Source organism: Pteronotus mesoamericanus, unplaced genomic scaffold (assembly GCF_021234165.1).
Source record: "Pteronotus mesoamericanus isolate MK-2021 breed Mesoamerican mustached bat unplaced genomic scaffold, CSHL_Meso_final scaffold_54, whole genome shotgun sequence".
NCBI lineage: Eukaryota > Metazoa > Chordata > Mammalia > Chiroptera > Mormoopidae > Pteronotus > Pteronotus mesoamericanus.
This window is the reverse complement of record NW_026555321.1, coordinates 1,048,006-1,070,875: the sequence shown is the minus strand read 5'-3', so window position 1 is coordinate 1,070,875 and position 22,870 is coordinate 1,048,006. Positions and strand designations below refer to the sequence as shown.

At 43.8% G+C, this 22,870-nt stretch overlaps 1 protein-coding gene across 1 annotated transcript in view; it reads left to right on the top strand.

The window, feature by feature from the left end:
* Nucleotides 1-22,870, top strand: part of MYRIP (myosin VIIA and Rab interacting protein) — a 210,430-nt gene that overhangs the window by 21,109 nt on the left and 166,451 nt on the right. The window contains exon 2 of the mRNA XM_054595556.1: nt 10,742-10,885. Within this exon, the coding sequence (XP_054451531.1) occupies nt 10,776-10,885 (110 nt within the window). The 5' untranslated portion in view covers nt 10,742-10,775. The remainder of the gene's footprint in view (nt 1-10,741; nt 10,886-22,870) is intronic.

The window sequence follows — 22,870 nt, the reverse complement described above, 5'->3', positions numbered from 1 at the left end:
CTATACATGAAGGAAGCCAGAGGAAACTAAAATATAAACTTGAATGCAAATTCTAAGCAGTTAAAAAAATTGTTTTCATCCACCTTACCCCTAGTTAATGTGCACTTTTTTCTCCATCGAAAATCCCAAATTTAAACAGCCTTTATTGATGAGCTTAATTTCAGCAGACACTTTATCAGCTCCTTGAGCAACGGGGGAATGTGATAACAGGAGTTTCTATGGGTCACAGCAGGAGTTTATACTGTAATTGGGTGATAGGCTGACTGATAGGTCTTTTAGTGTGAAATGAACAATGTCATGTCTTCAGGCTTTCTGATCTTGATTCCTGCCACAGACATGATAACGCTGATCCTCAGGCTGAGGATTCCATTCTCCCCAGTCTCCTTTCTTGTGTAGGTGGGCTGTCAGACCTACTGGAGCTTTACTGGGACTTAATGACACATGCCCCGGGGAACTTCCAGTGCTCCATAGCTCTCTCCCGCTCCGGAAGCCATGAGGGTTCATCTAACCTAAGAAGCTGATAACTTTGGCAGAGGCAGAATGTACTCTGAGAAGCGTCCTGGAGGAAGATTCTAGGCCATATGCTTGAAGACATGCCAATCAAGGGCTTCAAGTGTCTAAAGCTGTTTGCAAGTCGGAATGTCAGTCACTTACAATTTAAATAAATGCGGGTTTGTGATTGAAGGTCAAATGTGAAAAACAGCATGGACTTTAAAAAGTTTTTCATGGACATGGAAGAAAAGATTTGGTCAGTGCAATTGCTTCTTATCAGGACCCTTTGAGCAGCAGGGCAGGGTGGTGAACAGGTTAGGACCATGGATTCAAAAGTCAAACCTCCTCACCTCTAGCTCGGCACAGCCATTGATTTGCAAGCTGGGGTCACTGCGCTGCTTATTTAACTCTCTGTGCCTCAGGTTCCTTCAATGAAAGAACAGGACGATAACAACTGTAATATGATTTTTGAGAGACTTTAGAACAGAGCCTACCACAAATAACACATTCCATCGAAACGTTAGCCACCACTGTTGCTGTTATTAAGTAATGATCGTCATTATCTAGACTGCACATTTTGCCAATGGAGAAACTGTTTGCAGTGATATGATGATGTAGCAATAGAAATATTTCTCAGTTATCTAGAATCATTTTTAACTTTCTAAAAATAATTTCTCATGTTCTTAGCATAAAGTAGAAAGAAGGATAAAAGGGCTCATAAAGCATCAAGCATTCTAGATATAGAATATTACACAAAATACATAGCAAAACATTGGACCCAGTACAAGCTGCCGTATATCCTGTAAAGTTTTCTGCAGCTGTCAGACATTGTGGGTGCCTCGAAGCTATTATATTTTTGTATCTCTTTGTGTATTTGGCTCTCAAGGTTCATTTATAAAATAGGGACAACTAATGAATATTTTGTCTCATAGCCCAGCTTTATTTTCCAGAAACCATGTTATTTTTACTGACTTTTCCTCCAATATGAAATATATGCACTCATATATCCATGTATATCCATACATATACACATGTATATAGTTTCTGATTATAAAGTTAATACTTATATAGAGGAACATGAAATTACTGTCTTAATATTCCAACTCTCTACACCCTTTAGTCTAATTTTCTAACAGTATGCACTTCACTTGGTACTATCAGAAGGTGCGTAATGAACATTTTTGAACACAGATATACTATATGTCTTCCTACCAAATGTGTTTTCTAAAGCATTTTTTACTAAATAATATACCTAAGAGATACCAGTGAATGTAGATATACTAAATTCTGTTCTTTCTTAAAGTATACAGATTATTAAACAATTTAAATTTGTTGTAGCAAATTGACTTTGATACATACACTGCAAATTTTGCTTTTATGTTCTATCATGAAATTTTACCACTCAAGGAAAGCTATTGGTAGTATTTCTTATCATTATCTTTCTGTGTATTCCTAGTATATCTATTTACATAGAATTGTACTGTTCATCCTACATTTTCTACTTTTTGTTGAACCATGCCACACAGAGGAGAGTGCACAGATAAAATGTGTACATGCAGTGAATTTTCACCAGTTGAACACATCTGTGTAACCAGCATTCAGATCAGGAACCAGCATCTCAGCCGGGTCCCTCCTAGCCACTGTCTTCCCCGGTGGTAACCACTCCGCTGCCTCTAACACTACAGAGTAGTTTTGCCTGACTTTGAACTTTATATAATTGGAACCATCAGTATGTATTCTTTGTGTCTACCGCATTTTGCTCAACATCATGTTTATGACATTCCCATATACTGTTATATGTAGTTGTAGTTTATCCACATTTACTGCTGTGTAGTACTCCACAATTTAGTCTTCTATCGATGAGTATTTGTATAGTTTCTAGTTTTGGTCTATTATTAATAGTGTCGCTGTATACATTCTTGTATTAACAAATGCTTTTGGTGAACTACATGCTGTATTTTTCATCTGATTTTTTTCCTTAACACTTCATACATGTTGTTCTTTTTAATGAATTTTTATGGGCACAAAATATTCTGTTTTGTGGTTGTATCACAATTTAGCCAGTTGTACTTCTGAACTTTCTGTTTATTTTCAATATGTTTCTATAAGAAAGAATACTAAGATGAATATCCTTGTCTGTACATCCTTGCACATTTTTCCAAATTCTTGAAGGAAATCCTTAGACTGAAGTGGCTAGGTCTGTGTTTAGGCATATTTGATTACTTTTAGATGGCCAAATTGCCATCTAAAACATTTATATTTATAGTCTTCCTGCTGGGGTGTGTGTGTGTCTGTGCCCCTCAAATCTTATTAACTGAAAATTACAACTTACTGTAATTAGCAGCACTTTGGTTACTAGTGATATGGAATATTTTATTAAACTATGTTTTCTACATTGATAGTTGCTGAATTGCTTTCTCTCCCATGAGCTTTGTACTTCAATCTTTTAGAAAATTTTATATGTTTCTTAGTATTTTTAAAGAATGCTTAATAGATTAAAATAATCATCTTGTCTGTTTCTCTCCTGATTATCACTTGCCTTTTAGTTTTATTAATTATCTTTTTTGGCTATATGAACTTTTTTATTTTATGCAGCACAAGGCTTGGTGTTATGCTTAGGCTATCCATCAAATTTCATTACGTTCTACCTATTCTCAGTCCCTTTATGAGAGGAACTAATATTGAAAATAAGGCAGTTCTTCCCTAAATTAAATAATACACTTCTCACTCAATAAAAATTTTATTTGAAACCTAACTTCTAACTTGGTAAACTGATTTAAAGTTCATGTGGGGACATAAATGGATAACGTTAGCCCCACAGTTTTGAAAGGAAAAATGCTGAGGGGTGATTTGCCGTCCCCAGTTTTGAAGCATATTGCTGGCACGAAATCCACTAGTAGATCCCCGGCTTAGGACAGATCAGGACAGGAAGTCCTGAGAAAGGTCCATTTGTCTGTGTGTCAATACGTGTGTTTCTATCTATCTAGTCAGATAGATTGGTCAGTAAAGGGTATTGGGACAGTTGGCCAATCATATTAGGCTTGAGAGAAGTTTAAGGACCATTTGCTAGTGAGTTAAAGAAACTGAAATGATAAAAATAAACAGAAAGAAAAATGGAAAATTAACATCAGAGATAAAAGGGCATTTGGTGGTATTCTTAGGCAGTATTGCAGCAGGCCACCACGATGAACAAGCTTAAGGTTAATGTGTTTCCCAGGCCAGTGACTCTGACATTCAGTATTGGTCCAGTTGGCTGTACCCAGTGGCAGTGCCCCATCAGCTCTGGGCCATTCCTGTGAAACACCCTCGAAGGTGAAGGAACGGAGGTCAGGGAGCACCACATTCTCCAAAAGATAGTCACTGTGGAAGTATAGCTCATAAGTATGTTTTTCCCTTCCAGGCCAAGTTCTCTCCCCCCGCCCCCCCCACCCCATACCAAGTGCCTTAAATGGGAGAGGCCTAACATTTAGATTTCTTTGTAGGAACAAGAAATTTCTCTTTAGTTCTAGTCAAGATCTAGCCATGGGCTAAGAAGGGAGCTCAAGAGTGTTTACCCTCTATTGCCTTTAGGACTTTGGATGTTCCAAGGTAATCTTTTTACTTTTCTGTCTATATTGGGTGCATCATTCTCTCTCTCTCTCTCTCTCTCTCTCTCTCTCTCTCTCTCACACACACACACACACACACACACACACACACACAGACTTACTGTGGATTTGTAAAGATCCCATTCAATCTCTTGTCCTTGACTTTTCTATTTTGGGTACCTTTCCAGAATGTCATTGGTATATGTAAATATCGACTTTTTATGACAAACTTTCATGTATGTATGTAGTATTCTTGGAATTCTGTGGTTTTTTTTTCTTTCCATTTGTAAGGTTACTGCTGACCAACTTCCAGTAGAAGTGTTTTCATATCCTTCCTTGTGTTAGTTATTCCAGCCAGGGATCGTGTGGACAATTCTACCTTTGTTTTTGTCTTCTCACTTTCAAGTTGCATACATTTGGTTTCTTTTTTAAGTCATCATCTTCTAAAGCTCATCTAACTCTGTAGCTACTTCTGATAATTATATTAAAACAACTAAATCAATTCAGTAATCATATTAGAGTAGCTACTGGAGTTTGTCATCAGGGGACGGGTTTACTGAAGTGCTTCGCAGATTGTCATTTTTTGGATGTGAAGGAGTAGCTGTTATCAAAGAAAGAAGCATCTGTAGACAAATACATTTGAGAAATACAGGGTTCGGGGGTGGAGGGATCAAGCCAAAAAAAAAAAAAAAAAGAATACAGGGTTAAACAAAATCACACAGGTTCTTCCGTGACAGGCTTCCTTCCGTGAGGGGCTCTGATAAATGCACATGCGTTGTGCATCCCCAAGAGAGAAGTACGGTTTGAAACATTTCTCAAATTTGTTTAATTGCAGAGCTCCCCTTTCTCAGATCACGTGTGGGAACAGTCACCTGAGAAACACACATCAGGGAAATGGCGATGTAATTACATCTTGAAGTTGTATTAATTTTCTCATTACGTAGTTTTAAAATGTATCCTCTCCATTGCTGTGTTAGTTGGGTGTAAACCAGGGCAACCCAGAGGCCAGCACACTGGCCTGGGTGTCCGGAGCATCTGAACCAGCTTTGGTCTGGAAGATCACCTCCTTCTTCCATGACAGAATCACACCCAAATGGCCTCTGACCCACAGACACCGCGGTGTCTCCAACTCTAAGATGCGATTTCTCCTGTTGCACAGGGAGTCTAATTGTGTTTACTGTAGAAAAAGGAAGGAGCTCTCACCATTTCCCAAAAAAGATTTCCTTATCATTCTCGGGCTCACCCGCTTAGAGCTGCTGCATTTACTCCTTCACAGAGACCATTTATCCCTCTTGGGTCCCCATCATTCTTTTTAGATTTGACATGATCAAAGCTGCCACTTCAGTCTTTTACTAACCGGGCGTCTCAGAATCTCATTTAGAATTCTCAGGAGCCAAACGCCAGTGAAGTAAAGTGAAAGGGATAGACATGTCACTTTCTGGGAAATTCCAGAAGTGCCATTATCACCTTTAATAGGGTGTTTTAAAGGAAGAAGTCAGCCTGTGCTTTTCCTGTGTCATCTAATTTGTTTCTTTCTAACCTTCAGAGAAGATGATAGTTTATGAAGCTTCCCTCTTACCTTTGCAGATTACGGGCGGTGCATTAATTCTAACTCACTTCTGCGGACCAGCAGGCGCGCTAGGTTTTCTCACTCTCCCCATTTCCACACCCCTCCCCGCCTCAGCGTCATTTGGGCAAAGGAGAGAAAAAATTTGCTTTTGACAAATAGCATTACTGGCGTGAAAAAAAATTTTAATAGATGAAATATCAGTTGTGATTTGGTGCTTAAACCTTGAGATTAGTTTGCATCATGTAGTCATGAGGTTTTTAATTAGCAAAAGACTTAAGGACTGAGACTGTTCTGTTCTCTGTGATTCTTGCTGTGGTTTGGAGGCTAACACAGCAGATCACCTGCATCTGAATAGCACCCAAAGAACGGGACCTCCCATTCTTAGCCGTCACATGTTAGGAGGAGAGGGCGGAGAACTCTGGACCTCAAGTTTGAAAATCTGACGTCCAGAGTCCCCCTCTGCCTCTCACAGGAAGGCATGTGCATGGAGCGAAGGTGTGGCCTCTGAGCCAGGCTGAGACAGTCAGGCCCTCGCTGTCATTTGTCATTTGTCTTAGAACATATAACTATGAGCCTGCATATTCTCATACACACGAGGTGGCAATGGTAGCGATTGCCTATAGGATTTTGTGGGAATTAAGAATATTAAATGTTATATATGTACATATATATATATATATATATGAAAAGGTAAAGCATCTGGAGCATAGCATGCGTTTGATCATGAATGGTAGATCAAAATCATTATCATCATTTTTATTATAATTCTCACATCTTCCTTGAACGATCTTTCACATTTTTTCTTTAATGATGTCTCCATTACGATGTGTGATGTCAGAGATTTGCTTACATTATAATGAAATTAGATCTGTTTAGTGCGAGGCTCACTGTACTTTATATGTTATGAATGCCACCTTACAGACAATAATAATAGTACCGATGGTGACTTAAGCAGTGGCTGCGGTACCCGCTGCCTTGTTGATGAGACAGAACCCACGAGAGCGCTGATGTCTCACTCAATTCTCCCCAGTCAAACCCTCTCTCTCCTCTCAGAGGTCCCACCTTGTTCTTCATCGTTGTACCACATTTATTCCTAAAATGTATGTATTCCCTGGCTCTGTAGGCTTTCGAGCTTCAGATAAAAGGAGTCATGCCGTGTGCATATGGTACACGCAGATGCAGGTGGCCTGCTTCTCTATCACAACATTATATGTTAAGAGTCATCTGTGACAATGAATAAACCCACAGTGTGCTCCTTTTCAATGCATTAGAGTATTCCATTGTATGAAACAAATACATACGGTGAATCCTTCCTCCTGTTCATGGATGTTTGATGTCGTTTTTAGGTTTTATTTATGATGTTTTATTTTGTGCTATTCTGTATGTGGCTGCTGTTAATATTGTGTTAGATGGAGCTATGTAAAATAGGCATGTTTACAGGTGAAAATAGTACAAACTTAGACAATTCTTACAATTCAACCCAATTGATGCTTATCTGCAATAGTATCTGAGGAATACACCTACGTGCAGCAGAAATGTTAGTTCACATGCATCTTCATCTTTGAAAATGACACCTAATTGTGTTGCGAAGACATTGTACCAATTTGTACTTACTATTTGACATTGTCCCATCACCTATCAACACTTGATGGAGACTTTTTATATTTTGGTAGGTGTGAAATGTGGTTTTAATTTGCAATTCCATATCTACCAATGACATTAAGCATCTTTTCCTGTGGGCATTGGCCAGATTTGTTTCCTCTGTACAAAAATGGGAAAGTGGCTTTGGAACTGGCTAATGGGTGGAGGCTGGATGGCTTTGAGGTACACGCTAGAAAAAGCCTAGATATCCTTGGAGGACCTGTTGGTAGGAATATGTGCACCAAAGATGTTTATGCTCAGGGCTCAGAAAGAAGAGGAGAGCTGTAGAGAAAGGGTCTGTCACCTTGGAGAGAACATGTCATCATGCACAGAATGTTGGTAGAAACATGAGTGTTGAAGCTGGGTGGGATGAGCTCTCAGGTGGAAATGAGCATGCTATTGAAATCTGGAGGAAAGGCAATCCCTGTATGCAGTGGCAAAGAACTTGGCTGAATTGTGTTTTAGTCTTGTGTAGAAGGTGGAACTTGTGAGAGATGAAATTGGATACTTAGGTGAGGATATTTCTAAGTAAAGTATTGAAGGCATGGTCTGGTTTCTTCCTGCTGCTTATAGCAAAATGTGAGGGCAGAGAGAGACCTTGAAGAAGCAATTGTTAAGCAAAAGCAACCAGCATGTGAAGATCTGGAACATTCTCAGTCTATCTATACGGCAAAAACAAGGAAGCCTGTCTTGAGAGAATATCAAGAGTGTGGCTGGACAACCACTTGCTGAAGAGATAACACATGTGACTCAGGGATCCAATCAACAACTCCAGCAGAAACCAGGAGTAGAGATTCTGGTATCTGCAGAGGACTCTCTTGTCTTGTCTCTTGTCCCCCCAACCATCCCCCCCAACGAATTCCACTGGAAGCCAACAAAGCTTTTGAAAACTTACAGGAACAGAAAACACTGCCAGCTCAGGCTAAACAGAGACCGGATGAAATGGAGACGGGCTGTTGGGCATCTGAGATTCTACAGGATGGGCCAACAGAGCTGCCTGGCTACAGACGTGTTGTTTTTCAAGAGCAGGGAAGAATGACCCTGCAGGCAACTCAGAGGTCTGCGGTGCCACCCCTGCCACTGCCCCCATGACCTGGTGGGGGTGGGGAGGGTCTCTTCTCAGTTACAGAGGTTGTGGCCACCTCCTCAATTTCAGCAGGCCAAGCCACTGTGGCTGCACCCAGGGCCAAGGGGGTGGGCCGGCCAGCCTCGTGGGCTCAGAAGACAGGGCCGCCCTCAAGGGCACAGAGGACAGAGCATGGAGCCAAACAGTTTAATTCTTGGACCTTAAAATCAAATAGAATTTGCTCTGTTTTCAGACCTGCTTGAGACCCGGTACCCCTTTCTTGTTTCTGATCTCTCCCATCTCGAATGGGAATATCTGTCCAAGGGCTGTCGCACCCATTGCGTTTTGGAAACAGATAACTTCTTGTCTGGATTCCTAAGCTCACAACTGCAAAAGACTTTTCCTTGAATAAATCATAGCTCAAGTCTCACCTACACTTAATTTAGATGATTCTTAGATGAGATTTTGGACTTAGAGTTGATGCTGGACTAGGTTAATACTTCTATGGCTGTTGGTATGGGGTGAACATATTTTGCATGTGAAAAGGGTGTGAATTTTGAGGGGTCCAAGATGTGGAGTGTTATGGGCTGAGTTGGGTCACCCCAGAATTGATATGTTGAAATCCTAACCCCAGCACTTCAGACTGTGACAGTATTTGGAGATAGGGTATGTAAAGAGGCATTTCAGTTAAAATGAGGTTAGTAGGGTTGACCCTAATCCAATATGACTGATACCCTTATAAGGAGAAGTTTAGACACAGACACATCCAGAGAGAGAAGATGAGATGAAGACACAAGGAGAAGACAGTCATCTATAAGCCAAGGAGAGAGGCCTCAGAAGAAACCAATTCTGCTAACATCTTGATCTCAGGCTTCTAGCCTTCAGAACTGTGAGAAATATAAATTTCTGTTGTTCAAGCCACCTCGTCTGTGGTACTTTACCTGTTTTTATAGCAAACCAATACACCCACCTATATCCAATACCATGTTGTCTTGATTTATGTAGCTCATAGTAAAGACAGCCAATATTGAGTAGAGGTAGTAACAGTCGACATTCTCTCCTTTTTTTCCTGATATTAGGGTAAAACACTCAGTCTTTTATCATTAAGTACAAGGTTAATTGTAGGTTTTTGTTGTTTCAATTTAAAAAAAAAAAAACCTTTATATGATTGAAGAAGCATCCATCTACTCTGTGTTTGCGAAAGGTTTCTGTCATGAATGGGTATTGAATTTTTTCAAATGCTTTTTCTGCATCTATTGAGATGATTGTATGATTTTTCCCTTTTATCCTCTTAATGTGCTGAATTATACTGATTGATTTTTGAATGCTGAACCAACCTTGCATCGCTTAGATAAAACCCACTTGGTCATGGTATATAATAATTCTTTTGAAATCTTCCTGGATTGGTTCCATGAATATTTTGCTGAGGATGTTGGCATTTATGTTTATGGTGGCCTTCAGTTTCAGTTCTGGGTGATGTGCTAGAATTATTTATTTGATTTCATCCCAGGGTGCAGCCATTTATTAAAAATGATTTTTAGACATATTGTTCCCCATAATTATTAGGTATGCACTGCTGGGAGGTGTTTCTCTGAAATCCTTTCTTTTCTACCACTGAAAAATGGCTAAATAAGATTATTTTGGTATATTTTTTCCCTTTTGCAGAAGAGAGTTTATTGATTTTTAGTTTATATTTCATAGTTATGTGATGAAAATTTCAAGGATATAAAGCAAGGGTGCCCAACTTTTTGGCGTCTCGGGGCCACACTGGGAGAAGACGAGTTGTCTTGATCCACACATTAAATACACTGTGACCTGTAATCACACACACACACAATCCCATATTCTTTTACGTAAATTCACGATTTTATGTTGGGCCACATTCATAGCTGTCCTGAGCCGCATGTGGCCCGTGGGCCGTGGGCCGGACAGCCCTCTGATATAAAGTATATATAAGATATCTCTCGAAAGTCTTGTAGTTTATTTTATTTTGCAGTTACATATACTGCTTAGAATTTAAAATGTCAAACTATAGAAATTTAGGATTTTGGGATATTGTATTTTGGTATTTGGTATTTGGTGTAGAAATTTAGGATTTTTGGATATTGTCTTTTGGAATGTGGACCGAAATCCACATTTGGTCTCATGTGTGCTTCATTTTGTTGGAGAGAATAACTTACTGATTTCTAGTTTAAGGGTGGTGATGGATAAAACTGGCAGCCTTGCTGAAGTCATCGGTACCTATTTGCTGAGGATGAGAGCGCAGCAAGATACTTCCTTCTATAAACACTGTATTTAATTTTGTTTAGTAACCAAATTGGTTGACTTTATCCATCAGGAGTTTGTGCCTTGCCCTCAATGTGTGGCCTCTCCTTGGTTTCCCAGGTCTTGTCTCATCACCTGTGTTTGGCATTAAATCATGGGGAGGAAGCTGGACCTGTCGGGGCTGACGGACGACGAAACCGAGCATGTTCTCCAGGTGGTTCAGCGAGACTTCAACCTTCGGAAAAAAGAGGAAGAACGGCTAAGGTGAGATGCTTCTGTTGCCTTCCAGGGTGCAGTGGGCCGTCTGTGGACACGTGAAAACAGGTTTCCCGAGAATGTTCCTTTGCTGCTAGCTCTGAGCTCGGAAGTCTTTTTGTCCCTTTGCAGAAAGGCTTGCCAGCTTCAATGCTGGGCATCACAGGAAACGTGAGCATTTGCCCTCCCAGCCAAGGCTTTGTTTGGGCTGCTCACCCTGCCAAGTGTTAGCTGTAGAGCGGGTGGAGTTTGCGATGACAGAGGCTGTGTTGAGCTTGCTCCCTGCTGTAGCTTTCCTGTTGGCAGCTACTCCTGAAAAATAACCAGTGTCACATAAACAATTCTTGGAGAATGACACTCATACCCACACCGTCTTCTGCTAGAGCCTGCCCCTCCCAGGTCTGAAGACCTGGTACGAAAGTGACACCAGGTTAGAATAGGATCACCTGGCCCAGCCCCACCCTCCTCATTTTATAGATGAGGAAACTAAGGCCCCCAGGATTGGGGTCTTCTGACTCCTCTACAGTTGATATATCTGTGTAGGATGTTCTTGAAAATCTCCTTGCTGCTCAGCAGGGCACAGTGAAGAAGCCAGAGTGATAGAAATGAGGCCACATGTTGGGCCTCATGTGTTAGAACCAGGCAACCATCAGTATCAGCTGCTGTCACCACGAATTTGTTCTCCCTCAGGATGCCACAGCTTTGTCGTGGCCCTGTGGCCCTCCTCAGCCACGGAGATCCGAATCCCAGGTTTTTTTTTTTAATTTTATTTTATTTTCCATTACAGTTGACATGAAATATTATGTTAGTTTCAGGTGTACAACACAGTGATGAGACATTTCTATAACTTGTGAAGGGATCACACACCTCAGTCTTTGTAAGTCCCCTCCTGACTCGGTTCCCCACACGGGGCAGGGCAGGGCTTCGTGGATTCTGCCTGTTGACCGTCTCTCCGATCCCCATCCGAGGTCGGCTCTCATCGCTCTTCATCCAGTCCCTGCAGGACCCTTCTTTGTGACCCTCCTGCTTCCACTGTCTGCCACCACCCCCTCAAGGAGCCCATCCGCACCAGGGACACACCACATCTCAGCTCGAATCACCCCCTTTCCTGCTCTGTAACAATTGATATAGTTTGTTTTCCTTTTCCCTTGGGCTACGTTGGACTTTCTGTTTCTTTGCAATATTGCCTCCTTTATTAGATTGTAAGACACACTAATGTAATCATCTTTATTTCCACCATGTTTTTCTTCCATGTTGTAAATATTCAACATAGGGATGGACAAAAGTAGGTTTATAGTTATGAGTATGCAAAACACAGTTTATTCTTGCATTATATGTTCTTCCACACATATAGCTATAAACCTCCTTTTGCCCACCCCAGTAGGGACTTGTTAGATGCAAGACAAGAAATCTGTTAGTTAAATAGTTGATTTAAAAACTATGTGCCAGGTACTGTACTAGCTGTTAGGTATATAACCATGAGCAAAACCAGGCTTTCCCTGCTGGAGTTTATATTCAGAGCTGCGCTGACCATACCACAGCCACCAGCCAGGGGTGGCTGCTGATCATTTGTACTGTGGTGAGTCTGAATGCAGGTACACGGTAAGTGTAGCAGATTTTAAAACTTTAGTACCAAAAAAGGTAAAATATCTCATTGATAATTTTTCTATTGATTACATTTTTACAATGCCAATATTTTGGATATATGAGGTTAATGAAAAACTGTAGCATTATTTTTTTCTGTTTTCTTACTTTTTTTTTTTTTTTTAGCATGGCTATTAGGAAAAGCAAGTTGAGCATTTTTGAGCCCAGGAGTGATGTGATCTGACAGCTGTTTTAAGGGACCGCTCTGGCTGCTCCGCAGGGGGGTCATTGTAGGAAGCCAGGAGAGACAGTGCAGAGACAAGTTAGGAGGCAGTTTCAGAAACCCAGGTGAACACCCGGCAGTGGGACCTCGGAGGCCTGCGTTGTGACGTGGCACCACGACACAGAGGAGCCCAACCCCTAAGGCATGGGTGGAGGAGAGTTTCTAATGGCCAGCAAGGGACTCTGTGAGAAAGAAACAAACCTTCATCGGTTAAGTCACTCAGACCCGGGGGTTTATTCGTTATAGCAACATAGCCTGGTATTGCGTTGGCTAATGTAGTTTGTGGTACCTAAAAGGGACTTGAGTATTCGTGCCTCTACCCTCAACTTGACAGCTCAAGAAGCCGGCTTGGGGGCCACCCAGGCAGTCCCGGGCTGCCGATACTAGGGTGGCCGGTCTTCTGCCCTCTGGCACCTCAGGCAGTAGAAGACACCTGTGGAAAGATCTTCAGGCTTCTACTAGAATCATAGTATATACCCCATGATTTTGTATTTCAGGCACATTTACAAAAAGTGTTTTTTAACAGGGCTGTTGATTACACGGCACTCTGGTGTTCCGATGAAATCTTGGTGACATTTAATGAGATAGTCACAGACTTGAAAAGTTCTCATTTACCATATGCTTGCAAGAAGCTAGTTAGCATCTGGATAACCTCCAAGGTTTGCTGACGTTCTTGCGGCCTTGGTCTGCAGGGGAGCCAGGGTAAGGTTTGATGGACTTGTTTCCTGTAACTGCGACTGGCCATTAATCGTCAGCGTTTGCTGCACTGACAGTGTTCTCATGACTGCCAAGGGCTTCTGGGCCCGGGGAGGCCGGGGCCAGGGGAAGGAAGGGAGGGCCAGGGCGGCAGAAAGACAGAGGCAGAGAACTTCCTGCCTGGTCTTTTCCCGAGAGGCCACGCCGCCGTGGTCGTCAGCTGCAGCGTGTCGCCTCCTTTCCCATGGTGAGGAAGGGAATGAGATGTCCTTGGAGACCCATCGCTGCTGCTATAGTGGCTTCAATGACTCACTTGGTGGCGTGGCCTGTGTGTGTGTTGACGGGGGGTGGAGAGGGGGGGGGGCGTGTGGCAATCTTCTATCCATCAATAGTCATCTCAATGTTGTAAGGAAATAAATAAGACCTGCCACAGGCTGTGGAGGAACCACTGTGGGGAAGCAAAGCCTCTCTCTAAAGCAGCAATAAAGTGTGTGTCTAGTCTACAGAGACTCCTTTGAGGATTAATCACTTTTTTTTTAAGTAGAAAGAACACATTTCCTTTTAAACAAATTAAAATTGTGTTACAAAAACTTAATTTTTCAAGAAGTTTCTTTTTCAAAAAAACAAAATGCCTTTGTACTCAGTGTTCTTTGTTTGGACAGTTAAATTGATCTAATAAATTAACAAATACTCCCAATTACCTTCTTCTTGGAAGCTGGAAATCCTACCGCCTCCTCTTTATTCGGTTGGAATAAATACGCCCTGCGGCTTATGAAATAACCGCGTATGCACAGAGCACATCTGGCCCTTGGGGCTCTTGCGAGGCCGCCCTGACGCTGTGGCATTAACCTGCCCGGTTAACAGTGCATCCGCTGTCTCAGTGCAGAGATGCTGCGAGGCAGAAGTTCCTGGCTCGGCACCAGCTGAGCAGAGTGGCCAGCCAGTCACCCGGCTGCCTTGACACAGCAGAGCCCAGAGCAGTGTACTTTATGGTGGAGCGGAGGGTCTGGCATCACTCTGTGTGACAGTCATTTTGTGATGGGCAAGGGCCAGTAGGAGTCAGAACTGGGAGATGCCAGGCAAGGACTGGACACTTGGGGGTGGGGCCGGCGCGGGGCCCTGTGAAGTGGGGAGGCGTGTGGGGTGCCGTGGAGGGGGCAGAGTATCAATCTGAAATCTACAGGGGACCTCACAAGATTTTTTTATATCTCCTCTTTATTTATTATTAGTTATTAACAATGAAAAGGTCAAGTATGTTCAATCAAAGCTGTTGGGTATCCATTCATTTGCTTTGAATCATATATTGAATGTCGGAGCCTCCTGGGCCAATGTGGAGGGGCGGGGGGGGGGCGGCGACAGGAGTGGGGAAGGACGCACAAATTTAATAAGGGCCTTAATCCATGAGGAAGGGCCCAGAAGCGGGGGTAGGTCTGATACAAATGATGAGGATGCTGCAGAGAGTGAGCGAGAAAAACATCAGGGCAGACCCGGGGAAAGAGTTCCATCCCAGAGGTGGCAGGGAGGGAGGGAGGCTTCTTGAAGCAGGGGGCATGGGACATGGTCCTTGGAAGACAGGCAGGATTTTGTAGGTCCTGCCATCATCCATCGATGATGCAAAGTTCTGGGCAGCAGGGGCCATCTGAGCAAAGGAGTGAGGGTGGAAAACAGGACATGTTTTCTCAACGCCCCCCCACCCCCGCACTGGGATCGGTGGGAGATGGGAGGGGCAAAGGAGAAAGGGACTACTTTGCCACGCTGCTAATCATGTTGTAGAGAGTGTGGCCTTCCAGGAGTGTCACCTCTTCGCATTCCCAGCAGCCCCTGGGAGAAAAACACTGTTGTCTGTTTCCAAAATGGGGATGTGAATAACTTCCCCTGGTTGCACATAGTGAGAGGTAAATTCAAATCCGAGCAGGGGTGCCCATAGCTGGGGCCAGTGAAAGGAGAGCACGCTGTCCCGGTACCGAAAGCAGGGGCACCCAGGCGCCACGCGACCGAGCAGGCAAACAGGGCCATCTTACAAAATCCAGCGCCTCTCCTTGCGAAAACCCCGTGACGTGCGGGGATGGGAAGTCGTAGGGTGTAAGTCAGGACATGAGGAGGCGGCTGTTGGGACAGTACAGTCGTCATTAGCAAATGTGTCCCTGAGCACTTTAAACATGGCTTGTCCAAACTGCCATGTAGTCTAAGGGTGAAATACGCTCCGGGTTTCAAAGCTCTAGTCTGAAAAAAAGAACGTAAAATCTCTTAGTAACTAATTTTTAATATCGAAAACAGATTGAAATGTATCTAAATTACACTTCAAATAAAAGGTGTAATTCAAATTAATTTTACCTGCTTTTTAAAAAATTTTTGCAAATGTGACTACTAGAAAACTTCATATATATGAAGTTTTCTTCATATATATATATATATATATATATATATATATATATGGCTCACATTTCATGTTTATTGGGCAGTGCTGGTTTAGAATGCCAGGTTAAGCAGTTTCAGACTTATAGGACCAAAAAATGAGCTTTCTTTCTCAATTTTGTGTGGAGTTAGTCCTTTTTAAGTGAGGTTTTCAGGTATCTGAAGGATCCAGCTAATGTCTTCATCGCCTAATCGTATGTTGGCCTTTGCTATAGTGTTGTCATCTCTGTCATGTGAAGGTGGTCTCAGACTAGCGTGTCGGGATTGGCTTTACCATAGTTTAGAAAGGACAGCACAGGGTCCTCATGCCATCGTCACCATGGAGATTTTGTGCATCTCAGGGCAGAATCAACCTTTCAATGCTTCTCTGAAGTTACTGGGTGATCCAATATGTCTTGGTCTTTGAAATAATATATATGACTTTAGAATGACCTCATATTTATAATTTTTATAATGTCTGCAGCACCATAAAATTTTAAGTTATCACCTATTTGCCTGTGGGGGTCTGCCTTTACAAATGGCCAAGAGCGTTTGATGCTACAAATGTGCTGTTGATGTAGAAATTCTTTTTACTTTTCACTTTGTAGCCGTTCAAAGATACATACCTAGTTACTAATTTGGAGACTCTGGATTCTGAATATATTCTCCTCCTGATCCCATATTCTTTAATAGCCATTTTCTACTAGGTTGCTTTTGTGATTCCAAGTTCCTGATCTTATTTACTTTTCCTTTGCAAATGTCAGAGGTTCAACTCTGCTGGGCTCTGATAAAGCTTTCGTGGCACTAATTCTTGGCAAGACCTTCATTTCTCAGACCTCTGGCTGCAGAGAGCATTTCTTTGGCACGAGGTGTGTGCAGAACTCAAGACCTGAGAGAGACTAGAGAGGAAAGGTTTTACAGCCATTATGAAAGCAGCTTCCTTCACCACAGTAATTGAGGCACGAACACAATCATTTAGACAGAAACGACCTGAAACAGAGTCAGGGGCACAGAGGGACAGTGTGGAAATCAGACTTTTGCTTTCTTCCTTGTTGTGCTGTTGGAATGACAACTGCTTGTTCCCATGAACTTCTTAAGCTCCTGGAAGTGGGCCCGTGCCTTCGTGGCCAGAAGCCAATAGGCCCTTCTCCTGGTCCAGTTTCTAAGCTGATATCTTCATACAGAAATTCATCAACAACCTCTCTGATTCTCAGCGGGACTTATAATAAGTCCCTTCTCCCAGAGGCGAGATTCTTGCTCCAGCTTAGAGATTCCTTTTTAGGAGACCATACTGAGGCCTTGGGTCCCCAGAAGAGCTGGGCTCCCTATGTTCCCCAGGTCCTAACCCTCTGCAGTCCACCTGCCCCTTCTGGTTTGACTTAAACGGACCCCCATTCCACATCAGTGATGAACGCATGTGGATCAGGCCCCCTTCCCTGGCTGATTCTTATCCTTGTGCCACAGTGCCCAGCTCCTGCGTGTCTAGTTGGATTTGGGGTTTCTACATACAGTGTCCTGCCTGGTAGGCTGGCAGGGTCTTTGGTTCCAGCCACCTCTGGAGCTAGCCCTGGAATGGTGTGTGTCCTTGTCCTCTGTCAGACTCCCCCAGGAGGTGTGCATGTGGTCAGCTCTTGGAAGTGTGCCAGTGACCCCAGCCATCCCCCACTTACAATGCTTGCCTTGCCTTTTATGTCTTCCAGGCCAATCACTTGCTGGCCACCAGGCTACCAGGGCCCGTTCCCGGTGTGACATAGGATGTGCTGGGCTATGACTTGACCTCACTGGGTAGCAGGAATGTACCCGGGGCCTGGGAGTCCTCACTTCCCAGGCTGCCCCTGGCTCTTGCTGAGAGGGCCACAGTTTTGTGTTGCTCTCCAAATACTGCCTATAGGGCCCCCCACCCCACTGCCCTCCCACCCGCGCAGAGGCCTGCCTGAGTGCTTGTGCCAGGTCCACACCTGCCTGGTACCGAGCCTCAGGCCAGACCACCGATGGGTGCGACTTGTCTCTCTCCCTGCACCGCATCTCTGAGCCCCAAGAGGAGGTGGCAGGCGCCAGAGACCCGCATTTCGCCAGGCTCTGGACTTGAGCCATGTGGCCTTGCCCTGCCCTCTGCCCCTTCCCTTCCCTCTGTGCCTTCTCCCACTTCCCCTCCTGGGTGGGTGCCCCTGGCATCACGTTTATCCAACTAGGTGAGTCCAGAACGAGATCCCAGAAGCCTCTCTTGCTGTAAGAGTATAAATAATTTTGTGTGGTCCTGAAGTCGGTGTAGTGGCCTACACTGTCTGCCGTGCTTTGGGACTATGTGTGGGGAGAGAGGGGGAGAAGGAGAGGGAGAGAGAAAGAGAGAAAAGGGCTGTAAAATTCATCGTTGACTGTATTTTTGATCCTCCTTTCTTCACGCCATATTTATTCATTTTCTGTGAACCTTGGAGCACAGGCATGGCCCTGGTATTTAAGGCCAGATGCTCCATTGCACTGCTTGTCTTGCTGAAAATATAAGAACTGAACGGTTTACTGATGCTGGTTTGTTTTGTAGCCAGAGAAACGTCACCTGATGTGTGACCTTGGGTGTGTTCCTTCGTTGTTCTGTGCCTCCACTCCCCCCGCCCTGCCGCGCAATGAGGCTGAGAGGAGACCTGGCTGGAGCGCAGCAAGGGTTAAATGAATTAATAGATGAACATCCCCGGAGACAGTAAGGACTTGCAAAAAACTCAGGGTGAGATCTGTTTGTGGCCTCCTCCTGGCTGGATTATTAGGTCCATAAATTAAATAACGTGACCTTTAAATATCCATATCTGTTTGGTAAATTGAAGCAGTTTTATGGTTTGGCTTTTTCTACAGCAGGCTATTTATTTTCCCTTTTCTTTTGTTATTAGATAATTCTCTCCAAGCAGCCAGAAATGCTAGGGTTTGTTTTACAGCTCATGCTTACTTAGTTAGGCCTTCGATGTCTTTCTTCATTTTGTATATTTGCTTGTGTGCTGACCTGCTGAGTCCAGAGGAGACTCTAAGCTGCCAGGATGGTTTTTCCTTAGAATCGGAAACTTGACTGCAGAGGTTTTTCTATGCATTTTTTCTTTGTCTGCCTACCTTCTGTAGGAACTGCTCAGTGGCTTCTTCCCTTTCTAATTGTATCAATAGAAGCAAAGTACAGTCATAGCTCAGTACTCGTCAGCTTCAGAACTCATCAAATCCTGTACTCATCACATTTTGACAAGAAAAAAACTGTTCTGGCACTCCGCACTTGCTTGGGACTCATCACGCTTGCTAAAACTTGTACGAGCCACAATGCCGTCCCACAAGAGAAAATGCTTCCTCGTCGCTTGCTCGGTACTCGTCAGTTTTGGCACCTGTCACGAGTTCCAAGTTGAATTAACAGTGAGTACTGAGGTACCACTGCTTTTCTATATGAAGTAGAAAAGGGGTTAGTGGTCAAATGCAGAGTGAATTTCTGGAAAGTGTCAGACAGAGATGTGGGCAGTTGGGGTAACTGTCAGTTGTCAAGGACTTGGAGATGCTGGGGCACAAGGCATGACGGGGTCCTGTAAATCACAGGTAGTTGATGCTCAGAGAACAGTGAAATTGCAGAATAGAGCATATTCGTGAACTGAGTAGATTGTCAAAATCCAGCCCAGGAATTCTGAGGAGGGTAGGGACCTTCCTTGGCTTCGGGGAGAAGCGGATCAGAAAGTTGGGGAAATAGTTCTGTAGGGGACCAGGGACACCTGTGGGCCAGGTACCCTCGGCTCATGTCTCCACATGGGAACTTCTTCCCAACATTACTCAGGGAATGTGTATGCTTTTTCCAATCCCAAGTCATGAGAAATATCAGTAGAGATGTCACAAAAACAGGGGAAAGTATTACAATTTTCTTGTGAGAAATAATGCTTAATAACCAATGGAGAGGCCTTATTGGTTAGAAGGGATCCAGTGATGCCAAGCAAAGGCAAGAACAAGAAGTACCGACACATGGAGTTGAAAGTGAAGGCCAACATTTTAGGAACAGAACAGAGCAGATATGAGAGCAGCAGTCACGACCTAAGCAGTCATTCTTGCTTGCAATTGTTTCCTTGTCATAAGTGTGCATCTGTGGCCCCAGCAGCTGCTAATCTAAGTCATATTTGCAAGTCAAATAATATTAGCAAGTTCATAGGCACGCTATACTTTATACAGCCCCTCTGCGTGATGTGTCAAGAGGTAATAAAGCTTGAAGACAAAGTAAGTATTTAAATTGGCCATTTCAACACGTATACCTGTGTGGTGCTGTTAACTTTGCCAGGAGATCCAGATATTACGCTGTTCGAAGACTACCAAATAATGTTCAACCTCATTTTCTAGTTTTTGACTATTTGGTATAAGCTTTGTTCTTTGTAACTACTATTAAGCTGCAGAGTGTTGGAAGGTTTTAAAGAAATTTATGATTCTGAGACTTCCCAAGAATTCCCAGAATTCTGATTTCTTCTCTGAATCCCTAGGATAACGTCTGTGGGGAATATGGAAGCACTAGAATTGGCTACAGTCCCTTCAGGGGAGGAGCCAGACACACAGAGCGGTGACAGAGGATTCATGGCACTGGATGGGGACAGGAGTGAGAGAGGCCCACTGCTGGCTGACTGATGGCTTAGCCGTGCGCTTATAGCCGGAGAGCGCCAGTGTGTCCAGGGAGTGAACAAGACGGGGTAGGGTGCGCTGCAAGTTCTCGAATATGAGGCCTCTCAAGATGCTCACGCTGGACTGCTGAATACACAACCAGACGTTTCACGTTGAAACTTAAGGAGGTGGGAAGCTCCAGAAAGAGAGGAAGAACCAGAAGGCAGGCCCTGTGTCTGCAGCGCGCAGAAATATGCTTCCATCAGAACAAACGAGGACTCCCTACCCCGACCAAAAGGAAATGGTGCTCATGGCAGGGAGCTTGTGGTTCTGGGCTCTTCTAACCTGAGAGATTCCTCCTAGAGCTCTAAGCACCCTCTTGAACACCTGGAATTTACACTTGAGTTTTAAATGTATATGCTTATGTATGTGTATACATGTCTGTCATTCTGAAGTAACTGTCTAGGTGCTACAGACAATTTTCAAGGTTGTCATTCTTCCGGTTCTGAAACCCAAAACTCACCTACCTGACTTTGTGGTCTGGCTTGACTTTGTGCTTTATGGACTTGGTCTAATGTAGTCCTCATGTTAATTGTGTGAGATAGGCATCATTATCCCCAATTTACAGCTGAGGAAACAGCTCAGGGAGGCGAAGGCACTGGCCCAAAGTCGCCTAGCCCTGCTCGGGCTGAGCTGATGTTCAAGCCCAGATGTGCCGGTTCCTCTGAGCCTCAACACCTGACCAGCGTCCTCCAGTCCAGGTTAAATAATTTGTTGCTTCTAGCTGTTGAGGCCCATATTTTAGAGCTGGACGGGCTTTCAAGAGACTGTGGGTGGCCTGTCCCTCGCCTCCCCATGAACAAGTTGTTTTTATCCCCATGTGAGAAATGAGCTGTCTGAGCATTTTGCTTGCACCTTGCATGTGGCTGAAAAGTAAAATATAAAAGAGAAACTAGAGACTTGCAGTTCCTCTGTCAAACCACGCTGCTCTTTTCTTGGCTTTCACCATTAAGAATTGACAGTTTAGCTTCAGGGATCAGCAGATCATTCGAAAAGGTCTTTGCAGACCCGACCAGTCCTTCGCTTCTGCCCTCTATTTGTCAGACCGCTGCTTGGCGTGATTGACCGTGCTGAGGATGCTTCTCTCAGCCATAATATTTACTTACCTATTATCTATCTATCTACCTATCATCTATCATCGTGCTACCTTATTTTTTTATTGTATTTTTTCCATTACCATTTAGTCCCCTTATACCCTGCTCCCCGCCGCCCTCGCAATCACCACAACACTGTTGTCCGCGTCTGAGTCCTTTTTCCTTTTTGCTCCATCCCTCCGCCCCCTAACCTCCCCACCCCTTAGCTGTCATCCCCCTTGCTGAGTCTGTCTGTATTTTGCTTGTCAGTTCAGTGTGTTCATCAGCCACACTATTTACAGTCAGGTGCATGAATCTGGCTGCTTCCCTCATAACAGTCTGACTCCGGTGCGTTCATCTTCCAAAAACAGGCAGAGCTGCCTTCAGCACACCTGGGGCAAGGTGCTTGTTTGGAAAACAACAAGGGTGTTCCTTATGACTGGTATGTTATTCTTAATGAAAAATCATCTTCTTTTCTTACAAGTCAGGGTCTTGGACACTTTTCCTTCACCAGGGTTTCTAAGGCAGAGATCCAATGCATTGGGCTTGTGCCGTCTGTCTTCCCGGTTTTAAGAAGAAAAAGCTGTGGGCATCCCTAGACGTCTTCTCTGTGCCAGGATCCCCTGGGCAGCATCAGGCTGGGTGAAGCCTCCAAACTGGGCCTCAGACACACTCCTGCACTTTATCCTCAGGTGAAGCCAGCTTCTGTGATGTGGGCCACCTGGAGCTTATATATCCAAGGCCTGTCACCAGTCAGAGGAACTGGAATTTGTCCAATGGCATCAATGTATGTGGCCTTTCTTTGGGCCTGGACTTTACTGCATCAGCCCCAATTTAAAGGAAGCTAATGAAAGAGACTCAAGTAAGAGCTGCAAAGTGAGTGGAGGCCTGAAAGATACGATTTAATGAGAAAAATGAAAAACAACTGATGATAGGTTAAACTGCTGACTCTAATGCTCATGACAACAGTAAATTTTGTTTAGCAGTGGTAAGAGAGCTTTCAGTTTCCCTGAATTATAGCAGGGTGCAAATTAACCTCATCTTATCATATATATAAGTCACAGGTAGAATTGTAAAGGGAGAGAGAGAATGGGATTCAAATGAAGAAGAGGAGAGAATTAAGGATGATGGTCTGGAGAAGCAGGTGCCAACTAGCTGCAGCTGAGCTGTGGTCTCCATGCCCAGGAGAAACAGGGAGGCTTGCCACCTGCCTTGAAACTGAACACACCTCTGTAACTAGCATCCAGATCAAGATGCAGGACATGACCAGCTTCCAGAAGCGACCCTGTGTCCCCTTCTTGTCACCAGCCT